Source organism: Dromiciops gliroides, chromosome X, assembly GCF_019393635.1.
Source record: "Dromiciops gliroides isolate mDroGli1 chromosome X, mDroGli1.pri, whole genome shotgun sequence".
NCBI classification, from domain to species: Eukaryota; Metazoa; Chordata; class Mammalia; order Microbiotheria; family Microbiotheriidae; genus Dromiciops; species Dromiciops gliroides.
The window spans coordinates 70371941-70395854 of NC_057867.1; the positions used below are offsets into that span (position 1 = coordinate 70371941).

General features: G+C 35.9%; 1 protein-coding gene across 5 annotated transcripts in view; it reads right to left on the minus strand.

The window, feature by feature from the left end:
• RPS6KA6 (ribosomal protein S6 kinase A6) overlaps positions 1 to 23914 on the minus strand; it is a 142157-nt gene that overhangs the window by 66049 nt on the left and 52194 nt on the right. For all 5 annotated transcript variants that reach the window (XR_006353889.1, XR_006353888.1, XM_043973941.1 and 2 more), the window contains exons 4-13: positions 18297 to 18378; positions 16860 to 16940; positions 16028 to 16107; positions 13524 to 13630; positions 13170 to 13207; positions 10284 to 10426; positions 7984 to 8054; positions 7629 to 7717; positions 2414 to 2478; positions 36 to 138 (exon numbers count right to left, since the gene is read on the minus strand). Coding sequence is in view for 3 of the 5 variants with exons in the window: in XM_043973941.1 (XP_043829876.1) it covers positions 36 to 138; positions 2414 to 2478; positions 7629 to 7717; positions 7984 to 8054; positions 10284 to 10426; positions 13170 to 13207; positions 13524 to 13630; positions 16028 to 16107; positions 16860 to 16940; positions 18297 to 18378 (859 nt within the window). In the remaining 2 variants the exon portion in view is untranslated. The remainder of the gene's footprint in view (positions 1 to 35; positions 139 to 2413; positions 2479 to 7628; positions 7718 to 7983; positions 8055 to 10283; positions 10427 to 13169; positions 13208 to 13523; positions 13631 to 16027; positions 16108 to 16859; positions 16941 to 18296; positions 18379 to 23914) is intronic.

Genomic DNA, 23914 nt, shown 5'->3' on the forward strand with positions numbered 1-23914 from the left:
TTAGACCTAACTTAATCCATATAAATATGTATTACCTTTGGGTGTTTTTGCAGTAAACTCAGGATCAAAACAAAATGTATCTTCTGGTTTTCCAGAAGCAGGTTTGAATGGGGGTTGAATTTCTCTTCTATATAATTTCTAAAAGAAGCAGCATAGAGTAATGCAAAAACTTATTAACATGTGCAAATTGTTCTATTTTCCAAGTTAAAGAAGATAATGGTCATGGCTTACTCTTAACAAATCACACAAAATGACAATATCTTAAGAAGTGCAGATGGAACAATACAGGTTAGAGTTACCAGGTAAATTTCAATCGACTTCAAATATCTGCTAATAAAATAGGTTCAATAAAGGGGGTAGATGATGTCCTGAACTCAATGAGGAAGCTAAGGAACACAATTAGGATGTATATGCTAAGTAAGGGCTGCATTTTCAAGAGATGAGAATTTTCAATTTCAAATTTTATCAAAAACTGGCTTAACTCCCTAGCAATGACAACACATACCCATGTGCTCATGCAGGAATAACTAGCAAAATTCAAAGATTCTGAAATCAAAGGCTACCATACAAGAAATATTCACATAATATAAAATTCTTCCATACTTTGTGATGTCTGAAAACTTGAAACACTTAGAATCTCAAATATTTTTTTTCTGGGATTTTTTACTATCTAGGAAATATAAATGAAAACAGGCTGTTTTATTTTAAGATGAGGCACATTAAAAAAATCTCAAATTTAACCTTGTCCAACAACTGGAGAGAGTTTATTTTTCAGTGAAACACACACAAAATAGCCTGAAGGCAGGGTAGGAAACATTTTTTTTGTATTGAAGAACCACTGGCCTGTAGAATAAAACCACAGATCAGTATAAAGCAGTATAAAGCAGTATAAAGCAGCTTTAATTTTATTTAGAGAGAAACAGAGAACATCTTACTAATTTTCTTGTAAAATTAGAGAATATATAAAGTTTTAAAATAAAAAAAGTACTTTTTTGTTCTCTATTATGACTAGTTAAGGGAAAGAGATGGAATAGGGAAAAAAGGAAGTAGGGAAGGAGACAGAGAAATACACACAGGAACAAAAACCGAGAGGGAAATGTTCATGGAATGCCATTTATATCTTGCAGTCCTTTACAATGTAACTTTTTTTTTTTGCCTCTACAGGCACAAGTAGAGACACTGCATTTTTGTACTTGCCCTGCAAGGTAGATGTAGATGCAATTAAACCAAGGGGGACAGGTAGTTTCTCATTTCCATCCCCATCCTAGAGAGTTCGCCAAAAAATTCTTCAGAGTTTGACATACAGGCCATTCCCACACAAAATTGTGCAAAATGCCTAAATGCTGCAGTGACAGATATTACATACACATGTCAGTTCTTCAAGGGTCTGTGGTTTCATTGGAAGGAGAGCTCCTTCCACATATGCAGACCACAACTCCTCCATGCCTATGTGCATAGTCTTTGAGTTGCTGTGGCCAAAAAGTCATCAGCTGATGGCCAGTGTTCTGAACTCAGCTATGATGGTCCTCAGACAACAGACACAAAGTCCATTGCCAGGCCTGTAAAGTGAAGCTTGTCAAATTTCGTAGAACCTGCCAGAGCTTGTGCTCCACTGGCAGAACCTTCAAGAACCCCTGCAGGTTCACCTCCACGCCACGATGAGGCATCGGAGTAGCACTTTAGTGACGGACTACATACACAGAAAGTGAAAATAAAAGTTGAGAAACAAATAAAAACAATGAAATTAGATTTTCTAAATGAAGACTGCACATTTGGGGGCCTTAACTTCTTTAAAACTTTTATAAATATAACATTTTATTAAAAACCCAAATTACTTTTTCATCTTCATTCCTCTATTTAAATCCAGCCTAACATTTACAGGAAAAGGGTCACAATCTTTAAGAGATTTAGAGGAGGGTGTAAATTCACAAACTGTAAGGGATCATTTTAATACAACTTTGTTCTACATAAGAAACAACTGAGGCACAGAGAGATTAAACAACTTACTCAAAGTCACACAGTTAGTAAAAAGCAGGGCTGGGATTTGAGCCCAGGTTCCCGATTCTAAGTCTAACTTCAATCCTTTCCACTACACCACACTAGATGTTGCTATGGATGGAAAATAAAATTTAGCGCAAAAGGTTTGCTCAAAGTCTATTAACCATGGATCGACTGACCTACAAAGCTGAATAAAGCTGAACTGGTAAATATTCCAAGCCAACAGTCATTTTATAATGTACCTGTAAGTTAAAATGTCACAATGGAATTTAAACAGAGTTTGGATTTATTACTTGGCAATGCCCCCATACAATTATTTTCTTCCAATCTATTTTGTTCATATACTATAAAGTTATCCTCTAACAGGAGCTAACAAAGTTACTTATTATTTCAAACTACACTGTACTGTACTTACATTCCAGTCAACAGTCGAAAAGAAAAGATGTCTTTTGATTTCTTCAACTCCATCTGAACCAGCTCCTTTAAAAAAATGGAAATATTTTTTATTGGTATGACTTTCTTGTTCTTATTACTCCATTTCAAGGATCTATTCTGTAGATAAATCTTATATCTCTCATTTGTGGGCAGCTATGCCGTGCATACTTTTATCTGGCAATCTATCACCTAGAATTTCTGCATATCTATGTACAAGATAAAGGATATTCACAATCATTTTCCAGTGTCACAGTTGAAGATCCTGGAATCACTGGAAGGATTAAATTATCCTTAGTATAGATTCAGCATTAAGCACATTTTATTTATTCTAAATGAATACTCATAGCCAATGCACAGAGTAAGAAAATTTAAAAACCAATTTCAATTTAAATAGAATTTCAAATTAAATATTAAATTAATCAGAATTTAAATTAAATATAATTAATTATAATTTAAATTAAATATAATTTCAAAGATATTAGATTATAATATAAACTCCTTGCAAACGGGGATCATTTATTCTTTGTGCTTGTATCACCAGTACCTAGCACATGACAGGTACTTAATAAATACTTGTTGATCGAATGGATATGGGAATGATGACTAGAATATAGAAATGGAAAGGTGTACCTTGTTCAAAAGAAACATCTAACAGAAGGGAAAAGAGAGAAGCATTGTAAGTTAAGAAGACAGATACCTATATGGAAATACACAAACTTAAGGGTAGAAATTAATGGACAGTATTTGAGTGAAAGGAAGATAAGTGATGCTTGTTTGTCATGAGGGTGAATACTACAGACTGCTTAGCCAGATGGGAGATAAGGATAATATTTTGTTAATATAAATCCTGGAAGAGAGGCAAGGTATAGTGCAGACAGCTCTTGGAAAACAAACTACTAAAAATAGAACTGAGATTTTTTTGTTGTACTGACAATTTCACCATGCAAAAGGATTGAAAGTTATGGGCTATTCTGGACTTAATTTAACCAACAGGGAAAAACTAGCTGGAAAGGCAGAAGTGGTAGGAATCTTAAGAGAAAATGACCATGCCATTATGAAGTTCATAATGAAAGAAAGAAGGGAAGACAGAACATTATACCCTGGGTATCAGGAAAGCAGTAATATAAAAATTTAGAGAAAGGATGACTTCTGTCCAGATGAACTATAAAAGGGAAACAGCTAGAGAGGAAGTGTTTATGGCACTATAAAAGAAAAAAAAATCATCAGTAGTCAGCATGAGCTAAGAATAAATCATGTCACACTAGCTTATATTCCCTTTCTGAAAGATGGGGTTCTTGAAACTGGTTGATCAGGGAAATAACAAAGACTGGAAGTATATGATGATTTCAGCAAGACATATGGAAAATCTCAATCTGCAAAGACAAGATAGAGAAATGTGGACCATTTAATCGTGTGAATTTCTAACAGCTTGAACAGGAGCACCTAAAAAAAGGTTGTTTAATGGATCAACCTGAAACTAAAAGGGACTCTAAGTGAACTGCTACAAGGATCTATACTTTGACTTAAATTTCCCCAGTTACCAGTGATCTCTGAACTGTTTGATGTAATGGGGCCTCTTCTTAATCCTCCCTCTCTGAAGCATTATCCTCTCATCCAGGAGACTCTCTTCTTTCTGGGTTTTTGGGAGATTCTTCCCTTTTTTCTCATCCTACTCATTCCTCAGTCTCCTTTGTTAATTTATATTTCATACTATACCCACTGACTATAAGTGTTCTATAAGACTGTCCTGAGTTCTCTTCTGTTTTCTCTTGACACTCTTTAACTTGTTGACTCCCAACTAGTCAATTACCATCTCTATGCTAATGACTCCCTGATCTATATCTTAGCTCTTTGCTAAACTGCCATATCAACAACTGTCCTATCTATATACCTTTAACCCTGCCCATCCTGCGGGCATCTCAAATTTAATATATCTAAAACTGAACTCATAATCCCCACTCCTCTTACCCCCTGCCAAACTCTCCCCTATTCCAAACTCCCCTATTACTGTTGACGGCAGTACCATCCTTTCAAGTCATCCAGTCTCACAATTTTGGTGTCAACCCTGACACCAAGTCTCATTCCACATATGCAACAAGTTGCCAAATATTTCAATTTTGATCCCGCGACATCTTTTTCTTACATTCCCTCCTTCCTGCTCACACAAACAAAAACTCTAGTTCAGGTTCTCATCCCTTAGCATCTGGATCAGTACAATATTCTATCTTGTCTCCAGCCTCAAGCCTCTCTTGCCTCCAATACAATGTCCACAGAGACACCAAAGGGATTTTCTTAAAGCCTATCACCTCCCTACTCAACAAATTCCAGTAGCTCTGTATTACTTCTATGATCAAATGTCAACTGCTTGGCACTGGAATCTCTTAACAATCTGGACTCTTCTTAAATTTCCAGTAGTAGTAATAGTAGAAGTAATGATAACAACAACTAACAGTTATATCATTACTTTAAGGTCTATAAATTGTTTTATATATATAATTTCATTTGGTTCTCACAAGCCTATCAATAAGGGCTATTAATATCTCTATTTTACAGATAAGAAAACTGACTCTCATAGACTGACTTTCCTAGTTCCATAGCTAGTAAGTGCCTGAGGTGAGATATGGCCTCAGGCCTTCCTGATGCCAAATTCTAGCACCCTATCTACTATGTCACTGAGCTGCCATTACCAACATATTGTTGTACAATCAATCAGTCCTGTTTGAATCTTTGTGCCCTCATGTGGGGTTTTCTTGGCAAAGATACTGGAGTAGTTTGCCATTTCCTTCTCTGTGAATTAAGAGGTTAGGTTACTTGCCCAGGGTCTAATAAGTATTTGAGGTTAGATTTGAACTCAGGTGTTCCTGACTCTAGGCCCAGCACTCTAGCTACCTACCTGCCCCCTTAAAAACATATCACTCCCTACCATAATCCTGTAATTCAACCATACTGGCTGAAATCATTATAGTCAGCATTGATTTAATTTCTGTTTCTGATTTCCTATTTTTGGTTTTCAAGTGCTTGACCAAGCTTATCTGTTTCAGTTGTGCATTATATCCTTTGATCATTATTATTCTTTGTTATTTTTTACCTGATTCTTACCTTACTTCTGACAAGTCAATGGCTGACTGACATATATTCTTGACTCAGGGATAATGCCTAATCAATAACAAGCACTTTCCTTTCTGTAAAAACAAAATCAATTTCAATTTCTTATGGTGTTATTTGATTCTCAACCTGTCTAGCACCTACCAATTTTTCTCTGGAAGAATATAATCTATATGTCTTTGTCCTCCCACATTCCTTCTTCCTGAGTCACACTTCCCTTTTTATTTTCCCCCTTCTCACCTTTTTTCCACCTTAGTGTGGAAGTCATTAAGTATTACAGTGAATGCTGATTTGGAGTGTTTTTTCAAGTCATTCATTGAATTTTTTTTTCATTTCATCCTTAGCCAACATCTTTGTGCATAGGCTTCAATTATTTTCATTGTGGCATTTTTGTAGATACTTTTCATTAGCACTATAATACAGAGTGACCAAATATCCTATGAAATGTTCACATTTCCTTTGGACACACAACAAAATTTTGTGAGACTTTACATTTATCCCTATTCAATTCAACCTTAAATTCAGTTGATTTTTTTTTTTTGCCTGTTGAGACTGTTTTGGATTCAGGCATTTAAAGGGTCAGCTGTTACTCTAGGATTTATGTCATATGCAAATGTGATAAAGTTGTGCATCAATTCCATTATCTTAGCCACTGATAAAAATATCAACTGGGAGAGGGCCAAAGACAGATGTCCAAGGCATTCCACTAGAGACTCCTTTCTCAACTAGATAAACATCTATTAATGCCTACTCTTTGATTTCTGTCCTTCAACCAGTTTAAAATTCATCTACCTAAACTATTGACCAGCTCATATCTCTTAATCTTGCTCAAAAATGCAATCAGTCAACAGGCATGTGGCTGGCACTGTGCTAGGCACTAGATATATAAACACAAAGAGTACAAGAGAGACTTGGTCAGATGCTTTTCTAGAATCTAGATCAATAGGATCTATAGCATTTTTCAGACCTTCCAGTCTAAGGACCTTGTCAAGAAAGTAAATGAAGCAAGTCTAGCCTTACCCACTTTTAATGAAGCCATGATGGTTCTTTGTGATCACTACTGCCTTTTCTAGATGTTAATTAGCACTTGGATAATATATTATAGAGTTTTCCTGGGAATCAAAGTCAAGTTTATTTGACTAAAGTTTTCAGACTATTTCCCTTCTTTTTGGCAGGGTAATGAGGGTTAAGTGACTTGCCCAGGATCACACAGCTACTGTCAAGTGCCTGAGGCTAGATCTAAACTCAGGTCCTCCTGAATCCCGGGCCGGTGCTTTATCCACTGCACCACCTAGATGCCCTTGTTTCCTTTTTTGAAAACAGGGACCAACACCTATCATGCAGGTCTATAGTCTTTCTCCCATTTTCCCTGCTAGTAGTTCAGAAATCAGATCAACAGAAATCTTTTTACTCTAGTATGTGTTAGTTGGAACACATGTATGGGTCTGGTTCAGGGCATCCCACTCAAAGAAGAATTGTATACAAATGAGGATAACCAGTATGGAAACTATGTCATAAGAAATAACTGAAGCAACTAGAGATATTAAGTATGAAGAAAGAAAAGGGGCACATGACTGCTGTCTTCAATTGTCCAAAGAGTTGTCAAATGGAAGAGAGAATATAATTGTTCTTTGTTACTCTAAGATCCAATGGGTAGAAATTACTGGGAGAAGGAAAAGTTCTTTTGATTGAACAGCTGTCCAACAGAGCTTTCTAACAATAGCATTTACTGGCACTGAGAGCGTTTAAGGAATGGCTGGATCCCCATTTGTCAAAGACATTACAGAGAAGATTCTCATATTGGGAAGGAAACAAACTTCTAGGGAAGGAAACAAAGCTTTAAGGTTCCTTCCCCAGGATCCGATGACTTCTTTAAAAAAACTGATGATTGATGTATTGTATATACGGTAATATCTTACTAGCCAAGACATTTAATTAAGCCAACAATTATTTGCTCAAAAGTAAAATCTAGAATTCAAAGTGTTAATGAATACCATTAAATACAAATAAATCAGAAAACTGAAAAATATCATTCACCTAGAAAAAAATGCAGTACACTTTGCTACAAAAACCATGAAACATAAGAATACCTAATCTATTTGAAGGATTTCTTTTGAATAACATCCTTAGAAGACTTTGTGCTTCAGGGCTAAGAAACTGAGGCATTCCAAGTTTTGCTCTGGAAAATAAAATGTTAGGAAATTTAACTTAACAACAATCTGTACTTTAAAACTTAGCATGCAATAGACTTTTTTTACTGAGTACTCTTCATATAGGCAAGTAGAATGTTCCCTTTATAATACCAGCAAGAAAACAATTTATACTTTAAAAATATTTTTTTCCATCTTAACTATTAGAAGTTTCTAAAAGAAAGGGCTTGGAGTCTTTTGGGGGGTACGTGGGAAGGGAAAGGTGTACAAAAATAAATTTAAGAGTTACACTTACTTCAATATCATATTCATGGTTTCATTTCTGTCTTTACCTTGAAAAGGCAGAGTACCAGTAAGCATTTCAAACTAAAACAAAAAATACCAAAAGTCCATTAATTATGATTTAGGATGTATAACATTTTTTTTCCAAAGTATGATTAGGTGCCAAACTAGGACCAAGAAAATAGGCATACCTGACTTTCTGGAAACCACTTAATGACTGGTGTTTCTAGCTTCTTACTGTATAACTCAACTGTGGCAAGTTAAGCCAACTAAATATTCCAATCCTACCTTTTGGAAAGTCCAAAGTGAATTACTTCAAAGAATTTAATGATTAAGGGAAAATGATTTCCTCAATAGAAAATTTATAGACATTCAAGATAGACTTCAAAGACTTTCTGTCCTCCCCATCCAAAGATACCAGATAGGGGGATATTTTATTCCTGTTTAGTAATAAATAAATAAAAGTTTTTTTAAAAATTACAATTGAGCAAAATTGAGAATCAACACCGTGAAATATTAAGATAAAAGATGTAAGACAATTACATATGATGGTATTAAGGAAATAAGTTTACTAAAATGATATTCAGAAGGAATGAAGATAGAGACAAACATGGAGTAGACCCAACATTATATAGTGCTACAATTCATTAGAGGGTTTCCTTTTTTAATGCATATGCAAATATTTTTAAATTTCAATTAGTCCTATTTAACTCTCAGTGTAAGTCATTTTAATAATGACTTTGGCCTCAGTCCTATGTTTTCTCTCTCTAGATTTGGTGAACTCCTTTACTGTCATGGTTTCTAGTCTTCTCTAAAGAGGATTCCTAATTCTAAATCTCAAACCTGAACACTTCTCTCACTTATACTCTTGTTTCGTATTACTCAGAACAACTCTTTTTGGGCTACTGCTGTCATAAATTCATTCCCAGATTATTCCAACAGCCTCCTAGAAGGTTTCTACGCCTCATCTTCTCTGCAATTAATCCCTTTTACATAATGCTATTACATTAACATTTCTAAAAACAAAGATTTTAGTGAATATTTTACCTGCTTAAGAACGCTTAATAACTCTTACTACCTATAACATCCAGGTCAAATTCTTCTGGCTTGGTTTTCAAAGCCCTCTAGAACTAGATCCTACCTTAACAACCCAACCTCATTTCCCGTAAGCCCCAACACATACCTTCTGTGCCAGTATGATCCTCCCTGCTCCTCACCCCCAAGCAGTGGACATTCCCACTCATCTTTCCTAATGCTTTTCTTCCTCATGGTAATATTCTTTCCAGATTTCAAAAGGACCTGCTCAAGTCTCATCTCCTCCTGAAGCCTTCTCCTACTACTCTTAAGCCATTCTGATCTTAGCCTTCTCTGAATCTTGTTGCATTTATGGTGAACACTAAAGAGTTTTGCACATCATTGTTCTCAGCGTTTCATGCATGTATGTATGCTTATATGCACGTGTGCGTGTATGTATGTGTATATGTATGTATATATATATATATATATATATATGTATGTATGTATGTGTGTGTGTGTGTGTGTGTGTATAAATGTCATCTTTCCAACCATACTGTGAGTAAAGGGAAGTCTGTAATGTCACTCATGCCCATCGGTACTAGATGTACATTAGGTGCTAAAATTTATTTCTAACAGCACAGAAATTATATGTTGTTAAATGAATAATTAAAACTTTAATAGGAAAATACCTCTGATGTAAAGTATTTATATCTGTTATACTATTTGTGACTAGCACTATACTGTGCTAAATGTTATGGGGGACACTAAATAAAAAGAACACAGTTTCTGTCCTAAAAGAAATTATAAATATAACCAGGGAGGCAAGATATTCATAGGTCACAGAAATATTTGTGTGTGTGTGTGCGCCACGCGTATGCTTGTATGTTTACTTAATATATATGTGCTAAAACCTATGGTAGCAATTAGAGGTACAACAATATACTATACCATTGTGAAATACTTTCATTTCTGACAGATTCTTTCTAGACTAGGCCCTTCAAGGCTACACCACAGTGCCACTATTTACAACTTTCTCTAGCAAGATAGAGATCAGAACAAAAAGGCACCTAATTTTCTTTCTGGCAAAACTTTAACACAGCACCAGCTGTGCTTTTTGCTAATCAGAAATTATCAAAACTCTCCTACATCCCCACTCTCCAGAAGGTGACAAAGCATTTAAATAGGAAATGTTAAAAAAAGATCACTTTTCCACTTTCTATTACCTTAACACAGCAAAGGAATGCCATAAATGGGTCCTGAATCAGTGTTTGTTGAGGAACTGAACATATAGCTTACCATTAACACGCCAAATGACCACCAATCAGCACTCTGGGTATGGCCTCGTCTGTTCACTACTTCAGGAGCCATATACTCGACTGTACCACAAAATGAATAGGCCTTCTTTTCTTGGTCTACAGATTCTTTGCTGAGTCCAAAATCTAAAATAATAGTGTTAGAAAAAATACATTTGAAGACCTCCAGAATAGAGGCATCTCCTACATAAGAACAACATGGTATGGAGTATGGTTATATACAGAACTGCTCTTAAAAGAATTATAGGAGGGGCAGCTAAGTGGTACAGTCGATAGAGCACTGGCCCTGGATTCAGAAGGACCTGAGTTCAAATCTGACCTCAGACACTTAACACTTACTAGCTGTGTGACCCTGGGCAAGTCACTTAACCCCAATTGCCTCACCAAGAAAAAAAACCCCAACCAAAACAAAAACAAAGAAAAAAAGCATTACAGGAAAAGAGTCTAGATTTTTGGTAATCCTGATATTATGAAATTCAATCTTATCACTTTCTACATAAACTACATACATTTAAAATTGTTTTGAAAAGTAAACATTTAAACCCTGAAGTGCTCAAAATATATGCTTCTTAGTTCTCTACTTATGACCATAACTTTTTTTAAAAATAGGAATACCACAAACTACTTATTTGGAAGCCTATCATACTGACCTGAGTTTTGCTAGCACAGACCAAAATGGAGGTAGCCATTTCAATGTTTCCTTTGGAGGGGGGAAGAGAGTGGCTTTTGGAGGGAAGAAGGGAATAAGCCAAAATTTGCTTTAGCATGCTTGACTGTAAAGAAGGACTCACTATCTTAGGATACTTCATAAGGTTCTACTGACTGACTCTTAATTTTCATTAAATAATCACTAAATATATTCTCAATATGATTTTATGGATTCATCTTTACAGTGAACTACTTCTGTTTTGTTGTTCTAAGAAGCTTTAATTATCATACTATCTATTTATAAAAATGTAAACATACTCAGCTTGATTCTTCCATTACTTCCACTAGGTCTAAAAATATATCTCCAAAGTCTTGTAAAGAACATAGGCTATTTGGGGGGCGGGGGGCGGGAAGGGGTAGAGTAAGAGGGAAAGAGGTGTGGAAGTAAAGAGAAAAGAATGCTTTTACTTCCTCTGTTAATTTTCTGAAGGTCTGTCCACAGAGCTTCACTCTTAGATCCTCATGCTGGGGAAGGGCTTCTGTTCATACTGTCTAATTCTGACAAAACTGATGTTCCTGATGCTAATTGTTTAAAGCAACAAATTGCAAAAACAAAAAGGACAGTATCAAGAGTAAGGTACAGGAGTGAATGAATTATTAAGTATATATCTTTTCTAAATTCCTTATGGTAGAGGAAAATATTTTCTATGATGAGAAGTTTGAGAAATGACCTCTTATTTTCCCCGATACTATTTATTTACAACTGTAGTTGACTGGCTTTTTCCCTAGTTCCTTCTAAAATGCTTTTCTTTTCATATACATGTCTAGAATATGGTTAATTTTATACTTTTTAATGAATACCATAATTGAACACTGGTTAATCTAACAAGAACCCTAGAAAACGGTTTGAAGATACAATGATTTTCTTACATGTGTAGTGGGGAGTCATTCGTGTTTACTGAATGTGTCTGAGGTGTAGTGGTGGTGGTCTGGTATGCACTTTACTAAAATTACTTTGGCAGAGTTGTATGGCAGATGTGTTGGAAAAGGTAGAAGCTTCATTCAGGCAGGTAGGGAGATCAATGAATATATCACAAGACTAAAGGAAGATGCTACTTGGCACCATGTATTTACTCAAATAATCTTAATGTAGTTTAGAGAGACCTTAATGACACCTGTTCCCCATCATCCTCCAAACCAAAAGGAAAAGCATTCACTTTGCACACAGAGTTAAGTTACTTACAAATACAAATTGTATCCACACCCTCACCTTGTACTGTTTCCTTTTTATCCTCCCCTAGATGATCCCATTCCCTATATGCTCTTTCTAGAGACACACACAAAAGAGACTGAATTTATTTTATTTTATTTTTATTTTTTTTGTAGGCAATGGGGGTTAAGTGACTTGCCTAGGGTCACACAGCTAGTAAGTGTCAAGTGTCTGAGGCCGGACTTGAACCCAGGTACTCCTGAATCCAGGGCTGGCACTTTAACCACTGCGCCATCTAGCTGCCCCCGAGACTGAATTTATGAATCAAAAGGACTCACTAAAGTGACTTCAAAACTCAGTATTAATGGTATTAGCCCAGACTGTTATCTCAGAGTAGGTTATTGTTATACTGATGATTCTGTGGAAACTTACATTTAAACTGCATAGATCTCAAAAATTTCTGCAAAAACCATCCAGATTTAATCTTTTATAAAAATTATTTTGGTAATTAAAATAATATATACACACACATATGTATATATACACACACACATATACCCATATATATGTGTGTGTTGTGTGTATATCTATATATAGGCATGTATATATAGATATACATACATATATACACATGTACATATATACACACACACACACATATATATACACACACACACAGACACACATAAACACACCCTACTAAAATATGATTTAGGGTCCAATCGATTTTAAGATATTAGCCATCCTTCCCAGGTGAAGAATTATACAAATATGTCTTAATAGGACAGTATCTACTCTATATATTTTATCCCTCCCTCTAACCCTACCAATACCTACTACAAGTAGGACAAATTTTTAGCTTACCTAACATTTAAATGAGTTAATTAAATAAGTAAGCTATAAATCAAACTCAAGAAATGGGGAAAGGGAAAGTAAACCTCAATAAATCAGTTATAGAAATAAGTGAAATATACAGTATAGAAAGATGAAATGTACTGAGAATTTACATACCTGTTAACTTGATATGTCCTGCTTCATCAAGCAAAATGCTGAAAATTAAAATTCACATTCACCAATGTATATAACAGTAAAATATTTATGCATACAACATTTATTAAAACTATCACAAACTTAAGAAAAGCCAATCTCCAATAGTTAAGTTGATAAATTGGCAATTTATAAAAGTGACTAGCACAATTAGAATCAATGGATTACTGTATTACTTAAGAAATAAGATTTCTAGTCTATATTTTTAAAACAATTTTTATAAAATTAAATAAAATATAAAATAGATATGGCAGAAGGACACTGAATTGGAACTCTCAGATAACAGTGACTATTCCCAGGGCCCACAGGTTACTTTACTTTTCTGGCTTCAGGTCCCGGTACACAATCCCCAGGCTGTGCAGATGATCCAAAGCAAGGGCAAGTTCTGCGAGGTAGAATTTCACATCTTCCTCTGTAAACATAACCTAATAAGAACTGGAGAGATTTACCTTCTGATCTCTGCTTTGATGGCTAAAATCACATCTGAAAAGTTTATTCTTCAAAATCAAACAGCTGCAACATTAGGGAAGGAATTATCTCAGAGATTTTCTGGAAAACTAAAATTCACTTCTTTACACACTAAATCTTGTTTTCTATGACTTCTTTTCATGAAGATGTTTGAAAAATGCCTCTGTGCTTTCTGAACTGAACCTTCTCTTACTGTCTTACTTGTTATCAGGAAGCTGAATTACTACAGTATGAAATAATTATGAGGCACCCTCAGGAGTTATTAAGACTATGGGCCTTGCTGCAGAGCTGATGCTGCTGGTATTGTCTTTCTCTTTTAACTTTAATAATCTGGAGATATAACCATTGTTTTTACTGGTCTTAGCTATAATTTTACTGGGTTTATATATAATTTCACTGCAGTTAAGAACTCCTGGTGAAGAAACTCCTACCAGTGCAGATCAACAACTACTTTGCAATGTACAAAGTAGCCTGTGGATGTTCAAGTGAAATGACTTGTTCAGAGTCACTTGCACCACATTGCCTCTCTGTGAAAACCTAAGTACATTACTGTCACTTCTTGATCATTCTAGTAATGCTGTTTGAGTATATTAAGAGTATTTAAGTTGCTTATTTCATTTGAGTGGCAGTTTCAAGAATCAGAAAATTTGCTAAAATCTAATATATCATGAATTTCTCGAATCCTTGTCACCTGCAGTGCCCTTCCAAACCAAGGGGCCCTAGGATACCTCCTCTACTCTCAGATCTGTCCCTACTACTGTCTGTTCACCAATACCACTCATCTCCCCCAACCTTTCCAGTAGATTTTCTTGGCTAAGGAGAGATCAAGTCTGTTCACTGTTTTGGTTGTTTTTTTCTTGGCTTTTTTTTTTTTGGGGGGGGGGGTGTGCCAGTGGCTGTTTCATTTAAACAAAAGACACACCTAGAAATACATATCACAATATTACACAATATCATCTCTAAGACAACATGACAATCAAGAATATTACGAAACTTACATTTTCTACAAGATATATACAATTAGCCATCTTTACTGCCTTTACAAAAATTCTGCATTTTATACAAGTGTGGCATTGCTCTGAAAGAACTAACCACAAAGAGATTTGGTTCATACTATAGAACTAAGATGCCTATAATTTAGAAACCAAACAAACCCAGAGACTGCAGATCCCATTTTACTCCTGCCAGACAGATGAACAGCCTGTTTACTGATTATTATGGGAACAACATTAAAAGTGCTGACTATTAATTATCTAATACTCTAAGGTGAGCATCATTCAAATGCACTGACTAATCACATTAGATCCTACTTTGGAAAATCTGTACCTAAAGAGTTTAGAGCAGGGCTTCTTCATCTTTTGTGTGTGCTCTGGGCAGTCAGGCTGGTGAAGGCTAAGGAACCTTTCTCAGAGTCATTTAAATGCATAAAACAAAATACAAAGGCTCACAAAGAAAGCCATTAGACAGTCCCCCCACCCCCCAGTCTCACTGTAGTTTCAGGCTTTAACAGCTTAAAATTGAACTAAAAATTTTGGAACACTCTAATGAAATACACTTATCAAAATATTTTACAAATTAATATATGGACCCCAAGTTAAAAATCTCTGGTTTAGAAAAAAACTGAGATCGATAGCCAGAAAGAATTTCTTAAAGACCACATTTTAATGAGGTCTTTTTGGTAGGTAAGTAAAGATGTACTTACTACTACAAGTAATTATTATTTTGATATCTAATATTTATCTAGTGTAACATGGTCTATAAATATGGGGTCCTTCACAGAATCCACTATACAATGGATTCTACTCAACATGCTAAGAGTCCACTGAATTTTCCAGAGTGGCACATTTACACCTGAGGTAGGAAGGTATAACGCTAAGACCTCTGCCATCTAAAGAATGCTCTTAATCCAGGCTCCAGATTTGCTTCCTCTTGCCACCTTGGAAGTTCCAAAATTCAAAGAAACAGCTATGGTCTGCCCATATTCCCCCACTTAGAAATGTGGAGGTAAGACTTGAAGCTGCTCATAGTTGTTCCTAAATGCTAATCCCAGGGGGCACTTGAGTAGCTTGCATGCCCGTAGTCCTAACCTCATTCCCACCTACTCTGTCCAGATATTTATGTTGCCTGACAGCCTAGAACTGAAATACATCTCACATAAATCATTAAAATGTTCTCTAAGGAAGTCAGATGCAAGACACCATTAACAGGCATGTGCCATAAGTAAAATACATTGGAGACCTGCCAGATCATTTAGACTAAAGCTTCCTATAAGAATGTTGTAAGCAGGAGAACTAGATGTCTTTCTGTTTTCTATTTAAAGGACCTATAGTATAAAGTTATAGGCAGATGCTTACCTCTTTGGATAATCTTGTAAATACATCTCCTCCCCTGAGAAAATCCAATATTAAATATAGCTTCCCTTCAGTCTGAAAGGCTAATAAAAATGAGAAACTTAGTAAAGAGGAAAATCTTAAAAAATTAAATATCCTGCTGCTGTTATAAGGGAAAGTACTCAAGTACAGGAGTTCAATGACATGGCCCACCAATTTGGCGTTAGGTCCAATAGTGAAAAGAGCTACTTTCCTCTTCCCTCATGCATAGGATTCCTTCCATAACTAGTGCCCCTATCACAGAAAGCTTTCTTGCTCTATAAAGGTGCATGTTTTACTGCCCAATATCAGCCATGAGACTAAGAGGCAGGGAGGGAACTTGGAACACCAATTGCCCCTGTACACACATTTCCACTGCTTTGAGACTAATGGAGAAATTGTGCCAGGCTTTTCTTTTCTATTTTGCTCTCATCACATGTTCCTCTGTATTATATTTAGCTGTGTGCATGGCGAATAAAATGTAGACTGTAAGCTCCTTGAGGGCAGTAACAGCCATTTTTCAGCTTTGAATTTCTAGCACCTAGTACAGTGCCTTGCATGTAGTCAGCACTTAACCTATCTGTTCTATATTTATTTTAGAATTCCTGTCTACTAAACCAGTAATTCATCTCATAAAATGGCAATGCTATAAACACAATGTTTTCCTTTATTTTCAAGAAAAGGGTGACACACTATCTAATTGTAGCTAACAATTAGGATATTTTGATGAGTTAGAATTATATTCAACCTTTGCTAATTAGAGGAGATGAGAACAACAGTACAGATCAGAAAATGGTGAAAAATAGGTGATGCCTACCATAGTGCAATTTGACAATAAATGGATGATTTACTTCTACTAGTATATCCCTCTCCATCTTTGTACGAACTCTATCTCGGACTGAAAAGAAAAGATAGTAACAGTATTACTTGATATAAGCTTAACAAAAAAAGACATCAGATAATAAATGTTAAAAATAAAATCATTTCCTTTACTTAAACATTCAGTATATATTTGTATAGAGAAGCAGTGTGGCCTCATATATAGAAAGAGCTGGTCTCAAAGGCAGGATCATGTGGGTTTAATCCTGTCTCCTACACACACACATGCTGGCTGTGTGACTTTGGGCAAGTCAGTGAATTCGGAAGTGCCCTTGTAACTCTCCAGGCTTACAAGATGCAGTGAAGGTGCTGACCTGCCAATATTGGTAGAGGGAATCCTCTCACAAAGGAGTTCCCTGTACAGATGGTATCACAGGTCCAGTTTCCATCCCTATAGATTTTTAACATCTACGACCTGCTGAAATCTACACTGACCAATATATAGGATCCATATCTTATACAACTAGTGAAATGTTTCCCAATTTTTACTGTGTAAAGGGCAATGGCATGCTTAGCCCTCAAAAAGCTCTAAACTTTTGGCAAACCATGAAAAATCTCATTGAAAACCATAACAGATGAGCTTTAATCCACTTCACAGAATGGACTAAAGTGGTACAACCAAGTGATCAATTAACAAGTATTTGGCAATATACACACATGAATATTTAAATAAGTTGGTGAAAGACCAAGTAGGTGGTTAAATCTACCCACTCAAGAACTGGGCACAGACAAATGAATATATGTGACTGTGAGACAAAAGAAATATATATAACTGTTTGCAAATCATTTTGTATTCATGACTTCTAAAAAATTTATCCAAGAAGATGGAAGAGTAAAAACAAGAATAATGCAAGAATAATTTTTGGGGAAAAAGAAATAATTATGTGTTGTTATACACATGTCACATTTACATAGCATTTTAGAGTTTACAAAACACTTTGCATTCACCATCTCATCTAATTCTCACAACAAACCTGAGTTAGACAGCAAAGATGTCATTATCCAGTTTTAGAAATGAAGAAATTGAGACGTGAACAAGTAACCTGCCCAAGATCCTACAGCTATTTATTCACAAGAGTCTCCACTCGAATTCTGGTCCTTTGACTACCCACCCAATGCTTTCTCACACTGCACTACTCCTCAAATTCCAAATAATTAAATGGCAATGACATGATTTTGCCAGTTGAAAATTTCCAACAGGAGAAACATACACTCTAAAGGAATGCTTTATATAAATATTAGCAAATATGCATTTTATATGACTTACTGGAAAATCATGATACAGTTGCTAAAAGACACAACTATATGCAATATAAGCACTAGAAAACAAGTTTGAAAAGATCTTTTTCAAGTCATACTTTGATAAATGTTCTACCTTTTAAAGATGCTTTTTTCAATACTTTCATTGCATAAAGCTGCCCAGCATCCGGACCAATGATCTTCCTTACGAGAAAAACCTGGAGGGGGGGGGGAAGAGGAGAAAAAGAACATTTCGCTCAAGTTAATATTACTGTAAACACACACACATTTACAGATTTCCAATTTTAAAGATATCTGCTCCTCTCATAAGTTACATTAAGTTCTTGAGCTATTTAAATATTTCATATGCTTCATGAATTCCCCAAGGATTTACAAAACCTTGCCTGCATTCACTGTACTGCAGTCAGTCAGTAAGCATTTATTAAGGGCTGACTATGTGCCAGGCACTGTCCCTTACTGTGTTACTAGCTGAAGATTTTTTTCAAAGTGCAAAAGAAAGACAACACGCAAACATTTATGTACAAACAAGCTCTAGACAGGATAAATTGGTGATAATCAGCAGAGGAAGGCACTCACATCAAAGGGGATCAGGAAAGCTGGGATTGCAGAAGGCAAGATTTAAGCTGGGACTTGAGGGAAGCCGGGGGAGTGAGGAAACAGAGATGAGAAGGGAGAACATTGTAGGCATCAGGGACAGCCTCAGAAAATGCCTGGAAATGGATGGAATGTCTTGTGCAAAGAACAGCCAGGAGGCCAGTGTCACTGATCACAGAACACCTGGAGGGAGGAAGGTATAAGAAGACTGGAAAGGGGGCCAGGTTGTCAAGGACTTGGAATGCCAAATAGAAGATTTGGTGTTTGATCCTGGAGGGAACAGAGAGCTACTGGAACTTTATTCCACTGGGATGAGAGAGAGAGAAAGAAACAGTGAGGATGATACCTCTGACCCTCGGGTTTACTCATCTATAAAAAGAGGATGATGATAACTCCTGAAGGGTTGTCAGGAGGCTCAAATGCTCACAAAAAGTCGGTAAACCTTAAAGCATGCTGTCACTTCTTATTTTATTATTGCATGTGTTATTAACAGAACTTATTCACTGCCTAATGATTTGTTTGTTATTTTTAAGGCTCAGCATTATTAATTCAGATCTTAGATATGGGCTTATGTGAGCAAGATGGTTCAATAGAAACAACATAGGCTCTGGAGTTCAAGTGTCTGTCACATACTAGTGATTAATAAATTGACAAATGCTATCTATATGACCATGGACAGATCACCTGCCAGAGCCTCAGTTTCCACAACTATGAAATGAGGGAACTGGAAAAAATGTTCTTTGAAATCCCTTTAAACTCTATATCTATAATCCTATGAATATTATTAACCTGTTGCCCGAAATCAGCTACAGGGGAAAAAGAAATGGCACGGTTTCAAATTCTCATCCTTAAATATGAGACCTACATATCATAGAAGCTCTTGCATCTGTCCATTAGGAATGCAATTTAGCAGCCAAGATTAGAAGGAAAGCAAAAAAAGGGGGGGGGATTTTTACAGCAAAATTCTCTCATAAAGGCCTCATTTCTCAAATATATAGAGAACTGAGTCAAATTTGTAAGAATAAAAGTCATTCCATCCCCAAAAAGAGAAAAAAGATCTATTTGTACAAAAAATATTCACAGCAGCTCTTTTTATGGTAGCTAAGAAATGGAAATCAAAAGAATGCCCATCAATTGGGGAATGGCTAAACAAACTGTGGTATATGATTGTGATGGAATATTACTGCGCTATAAGAAATGACAAACAGGACAATTTCAGAAAGGCCTGGGAAGACTTATATGAACTGATGTATAATGAAGTGAGCAAAACCAGGAGAACTTTGTGCACAGTGACAGCAATATTGTTCGATGAAGAATTGTAAATGACTTAACTATTCTCAGCAACATAATGATCCAAGACAATCAGAAAGAACTAATGATGAAGCAGACTATCCAATCCTGAATACAGATTGAAGCATGCTTCACTTTCTTTCATTATTTTTCCTTTGATTCAAGTTTTCTTATAAGAAATGACCAATATGGTAATGTTTTACATAATTCCACATGTATACCCTTTATCTGATTGCTTACTGCCTTGGGGAGTTGGGGGGGGGGGAAGGAGGGATAGAATTTGGAACTCAAAACTTTAAATAAAAATGTTTGCTCTGATTATTTTTAAAAAAGAATGCAAGTTATTCCCCAACTGATAAATGGTCAAAGGATATAGAAGAAATCAAAGTTATTTATAGTCACATGAAAAAATGCTCTAAATCACTATTGATTAGAAAAATGCAAATTAAAACAACTCTGAGATACCATCCTGTATCTATCAAGTTGGCTAATATGACAGAAAAGGAAAATGACAAAGACTGAAGGGGATGCAAAAAAATCAGCACACTAATGTACTGTTGGTGTAATTGTGAACTGATCCAACCATCTTGGAGAACAATTTGGAACTATGCCCAAAGGGCGATCAAACTGTACATACCCAGCAATACCAAAGAGATCAAAGAATTGGAAACTGAGAGGATGCCCATCAGTTGGGGAATGGCTAAACAAGTTGTAGTATATGATTGTGATGGAATACTATTGTGCTATAAAAATGCTGAGGGAGGTGCTTTCAGAAAAACTTGGAAAGAAAGACTTACATAAACTGATGCAAAGTAAAGTGAGCAGAACGAAGAGAACTGTATACACAATTAACAGCAATACTGTACAATGATCAACTATGAATGACTTCACTGTTCTCAGCAATACAATGATCTAAGACAATTCCAAAGGACTTATAAAGAAAAATATTATCCACCTCCAGAAAAAGAACTTATGGAGTCTGAATGCAAATCGAAGCATACTTTTTAAAAAAATCTTTATTTTTCTTGGGGGCTTTTTTTTTGGGGGGGGGTGTCTGTGTGTTCTTTTATAACATGGGTAATATGGAAATAAGTTTTGTATGACTGTCCATATAGAATCTATATAAAGACACTTGCCTTCTCAAGGAGAGGGCAGAGGGAGGGAGAAAATTTGGAACTGAATTTTTAAAAAATGAATGTTAAGGGGGCAGCTTAGGTGGGGAATTGGATAAAGTACCGGCCCTGGATTCAGGAGGACCTGAGTTCAAATTCAGCCTCAGACACTTGACACTTATTAGCTGTGTGACCCTGGGCAAGTCACTTAACCCTCGTTGCCCCACCCAAAAAAAGAATGTTAAAAATTGTTATTACATGGAATTAGAAAAAAATATTAAAATTTTCACTAAAAAGGAACAATTTAAACAGTATGAAGGACATAGGATATGATTTTAAAATAATTAGTGTTTTGGGTAAATACAGGATATAACATTTGAAAAATAATCAGGGCAAAAGATTAAAGGGCATTTTGTAACAATGGGTATAGAGAGGACTTGGGTTGCTGAATTCCAACCCAAACCAAGCCAGTGAGTCCTATCAACAGTATTAATTAAGTACAATTCACTAAAGATAAATCTAACACTGAAGGGAAGAATCAAAGCCTCTATTACCTCAGTTGCTTTTGATTAAAGCAGATGTAGAAAGGTTAACACCACAAGGCTTTGTTATATGCTCTAAAATCCCATTTCTACCATTTTCACAATGGACCATTCGAAGCAAAACCAAAATCAAGACTCGGCAACCCGAAGTTTCTTGGAATGGCTCCTACAATGATCTGATTTCTAACTTAGGGCAGATTTTTGCTTAGGTTCAGCACATAACAAGTCACACCTACACAATGCCTACACAAACATGAAATACTGATAACCAAGCATATTCTCATACTGACATATACACATGACATATATGAGGCAAAAATGAAATCATCCCCATAATAGTTCAACTTGCAAGATGGCAACAGAAATGAAACAGGCATCGGATGGACCAAACAAGTATTCCTAGGGCCTATCCTGTTAAATCTGCTTTCTTCTTTACACATACATGTTCTTCCTCCCTTGCATCTAGTAGTGCCTCGAGGACAGCTATAAAACCTGTTCTGGCCTGAAAAAGATTCCAAATCCTGAAAGGCAGCAGTTCACAAGTTTAGTTCTATATTATGGAATACTCAATTAAATTTCCTTTTAAGAATTAAAATAGGATTCTCCATGTAGCACAAAAGGACTATCAGTCAATTATTGATACAAAAATCTTCAAATACTTTAAGAACATAAGCATAAAATCTTCAGTTCCTAGGAAAGCCTCAAGTTCCAAGTAAGACTCTTTTTCCCCCAAGTAAGATTCTTGAGAGTAGAAGCAATGGCAATATTTTTAACATAATCACCTTGTGGGGGAAGGGGGAAGGGGGAAGGGAGAAAGAGGTGAGGAGACAAAGAAGAAAGAGGTAGGATTAAATCATATGGGCAAATAAGAATAATGAATGGGTTTTTAGAACAGCTTAGACTGTGAAAGTCTAAGCACAGTTTAAGAAAGAGCCAACTGCAGGACACATTTAAATAGGTTTTTCATAACAATCATTTGTGAACCAAAGTGCTTATAAAGCAGAAGGTTTTAATCTTTTCGAAAGTTCATTTTAAAATCCTACAGTTAAAAGCTTTATATTTACAAAAGCGGCATGTAAAAAGGTATATTCTATACATCGCTTCTGTTGAAACACACAGAACCTGGTATACTTTGGGGCTAGTTTACTGATAAACTGTATTAAAATCAGGATTAAAATTTTGGTCTTGAAATAAAATTTTGAAAGGCTTCAGTGATAGGGCCTGTCCCAATGTGGTTGCCAACTTCCTTATTTAAATGAAATTACTCTTCGAAGTTACTAATGATCTCTTACTTGCCACATCCACCCCCATTTTCTCAATCCTTATCCCTGTAGCATTTTCACCCTCTTCTCTCTAGATTTTCCTATCTCTCTTGGTTCTCCTCCTACTTGTCTGACCTCTCTGTCTCTTTTACTGGTTCTTCATCCATATCATGTCCATTAACTATGGGAGTTCCCCAAGGCCCTGTCCTGGGCCCTCATCTCTTTGCCTTCTAAACTGTGATGAAATAATGGGATTTAGCAGATACTCAAGAATCAAGTGAGAGTGATTGACTGCTGATTAGCCTACTTCAAGTTAACTGGACTGTAATCACACCTGGCTAGCCCTTAAAAAGGTATTGTTCTCAGAAGCTAGACTGTGAACTCAATTTGAGAACACCCTCAAAACCAATGGATTTCGATGATGCCAACCAATCAGCTTGAAGCAGTGTGTAAGGACCGCCTCTGTTCCAGACCTATAAAAACCTTCCACAATCAGCTTGCTGAGAGTTCCTGATTAAAGCAGGCTCCTGGAGGAAGACTTGAGGAAGAACCCAACCAGGCTGGAACTCTAGGCTAGATAGACCTTTTCTTAACTTTCCAAACTCCATGTTAATACTTGTATGTTTTAATAAATGTTTAATGCCAAGAGACTGGTGCTGAAGCTTCTAATTTAAGGCGATCACACAATATAGATTTTAAACATCACAAAGCTATATAATTTTCAATTATCATCTATATGCAGATAATTCTCAGATCGATTTGTCTAGCCCTAATCACTTTCCTTGCCTCTAGTCTTGAATCTCTAACCGCCTATTAGCCGTATTTAAACAGATGTCCAGTAGACACCTTAGACTCAACTTATATAAAATTGAACTCATTTTCTTTCTGCTCAACTCTTCTCCTCTTCTCTAACTTCCCTATTACTTTTTTTTT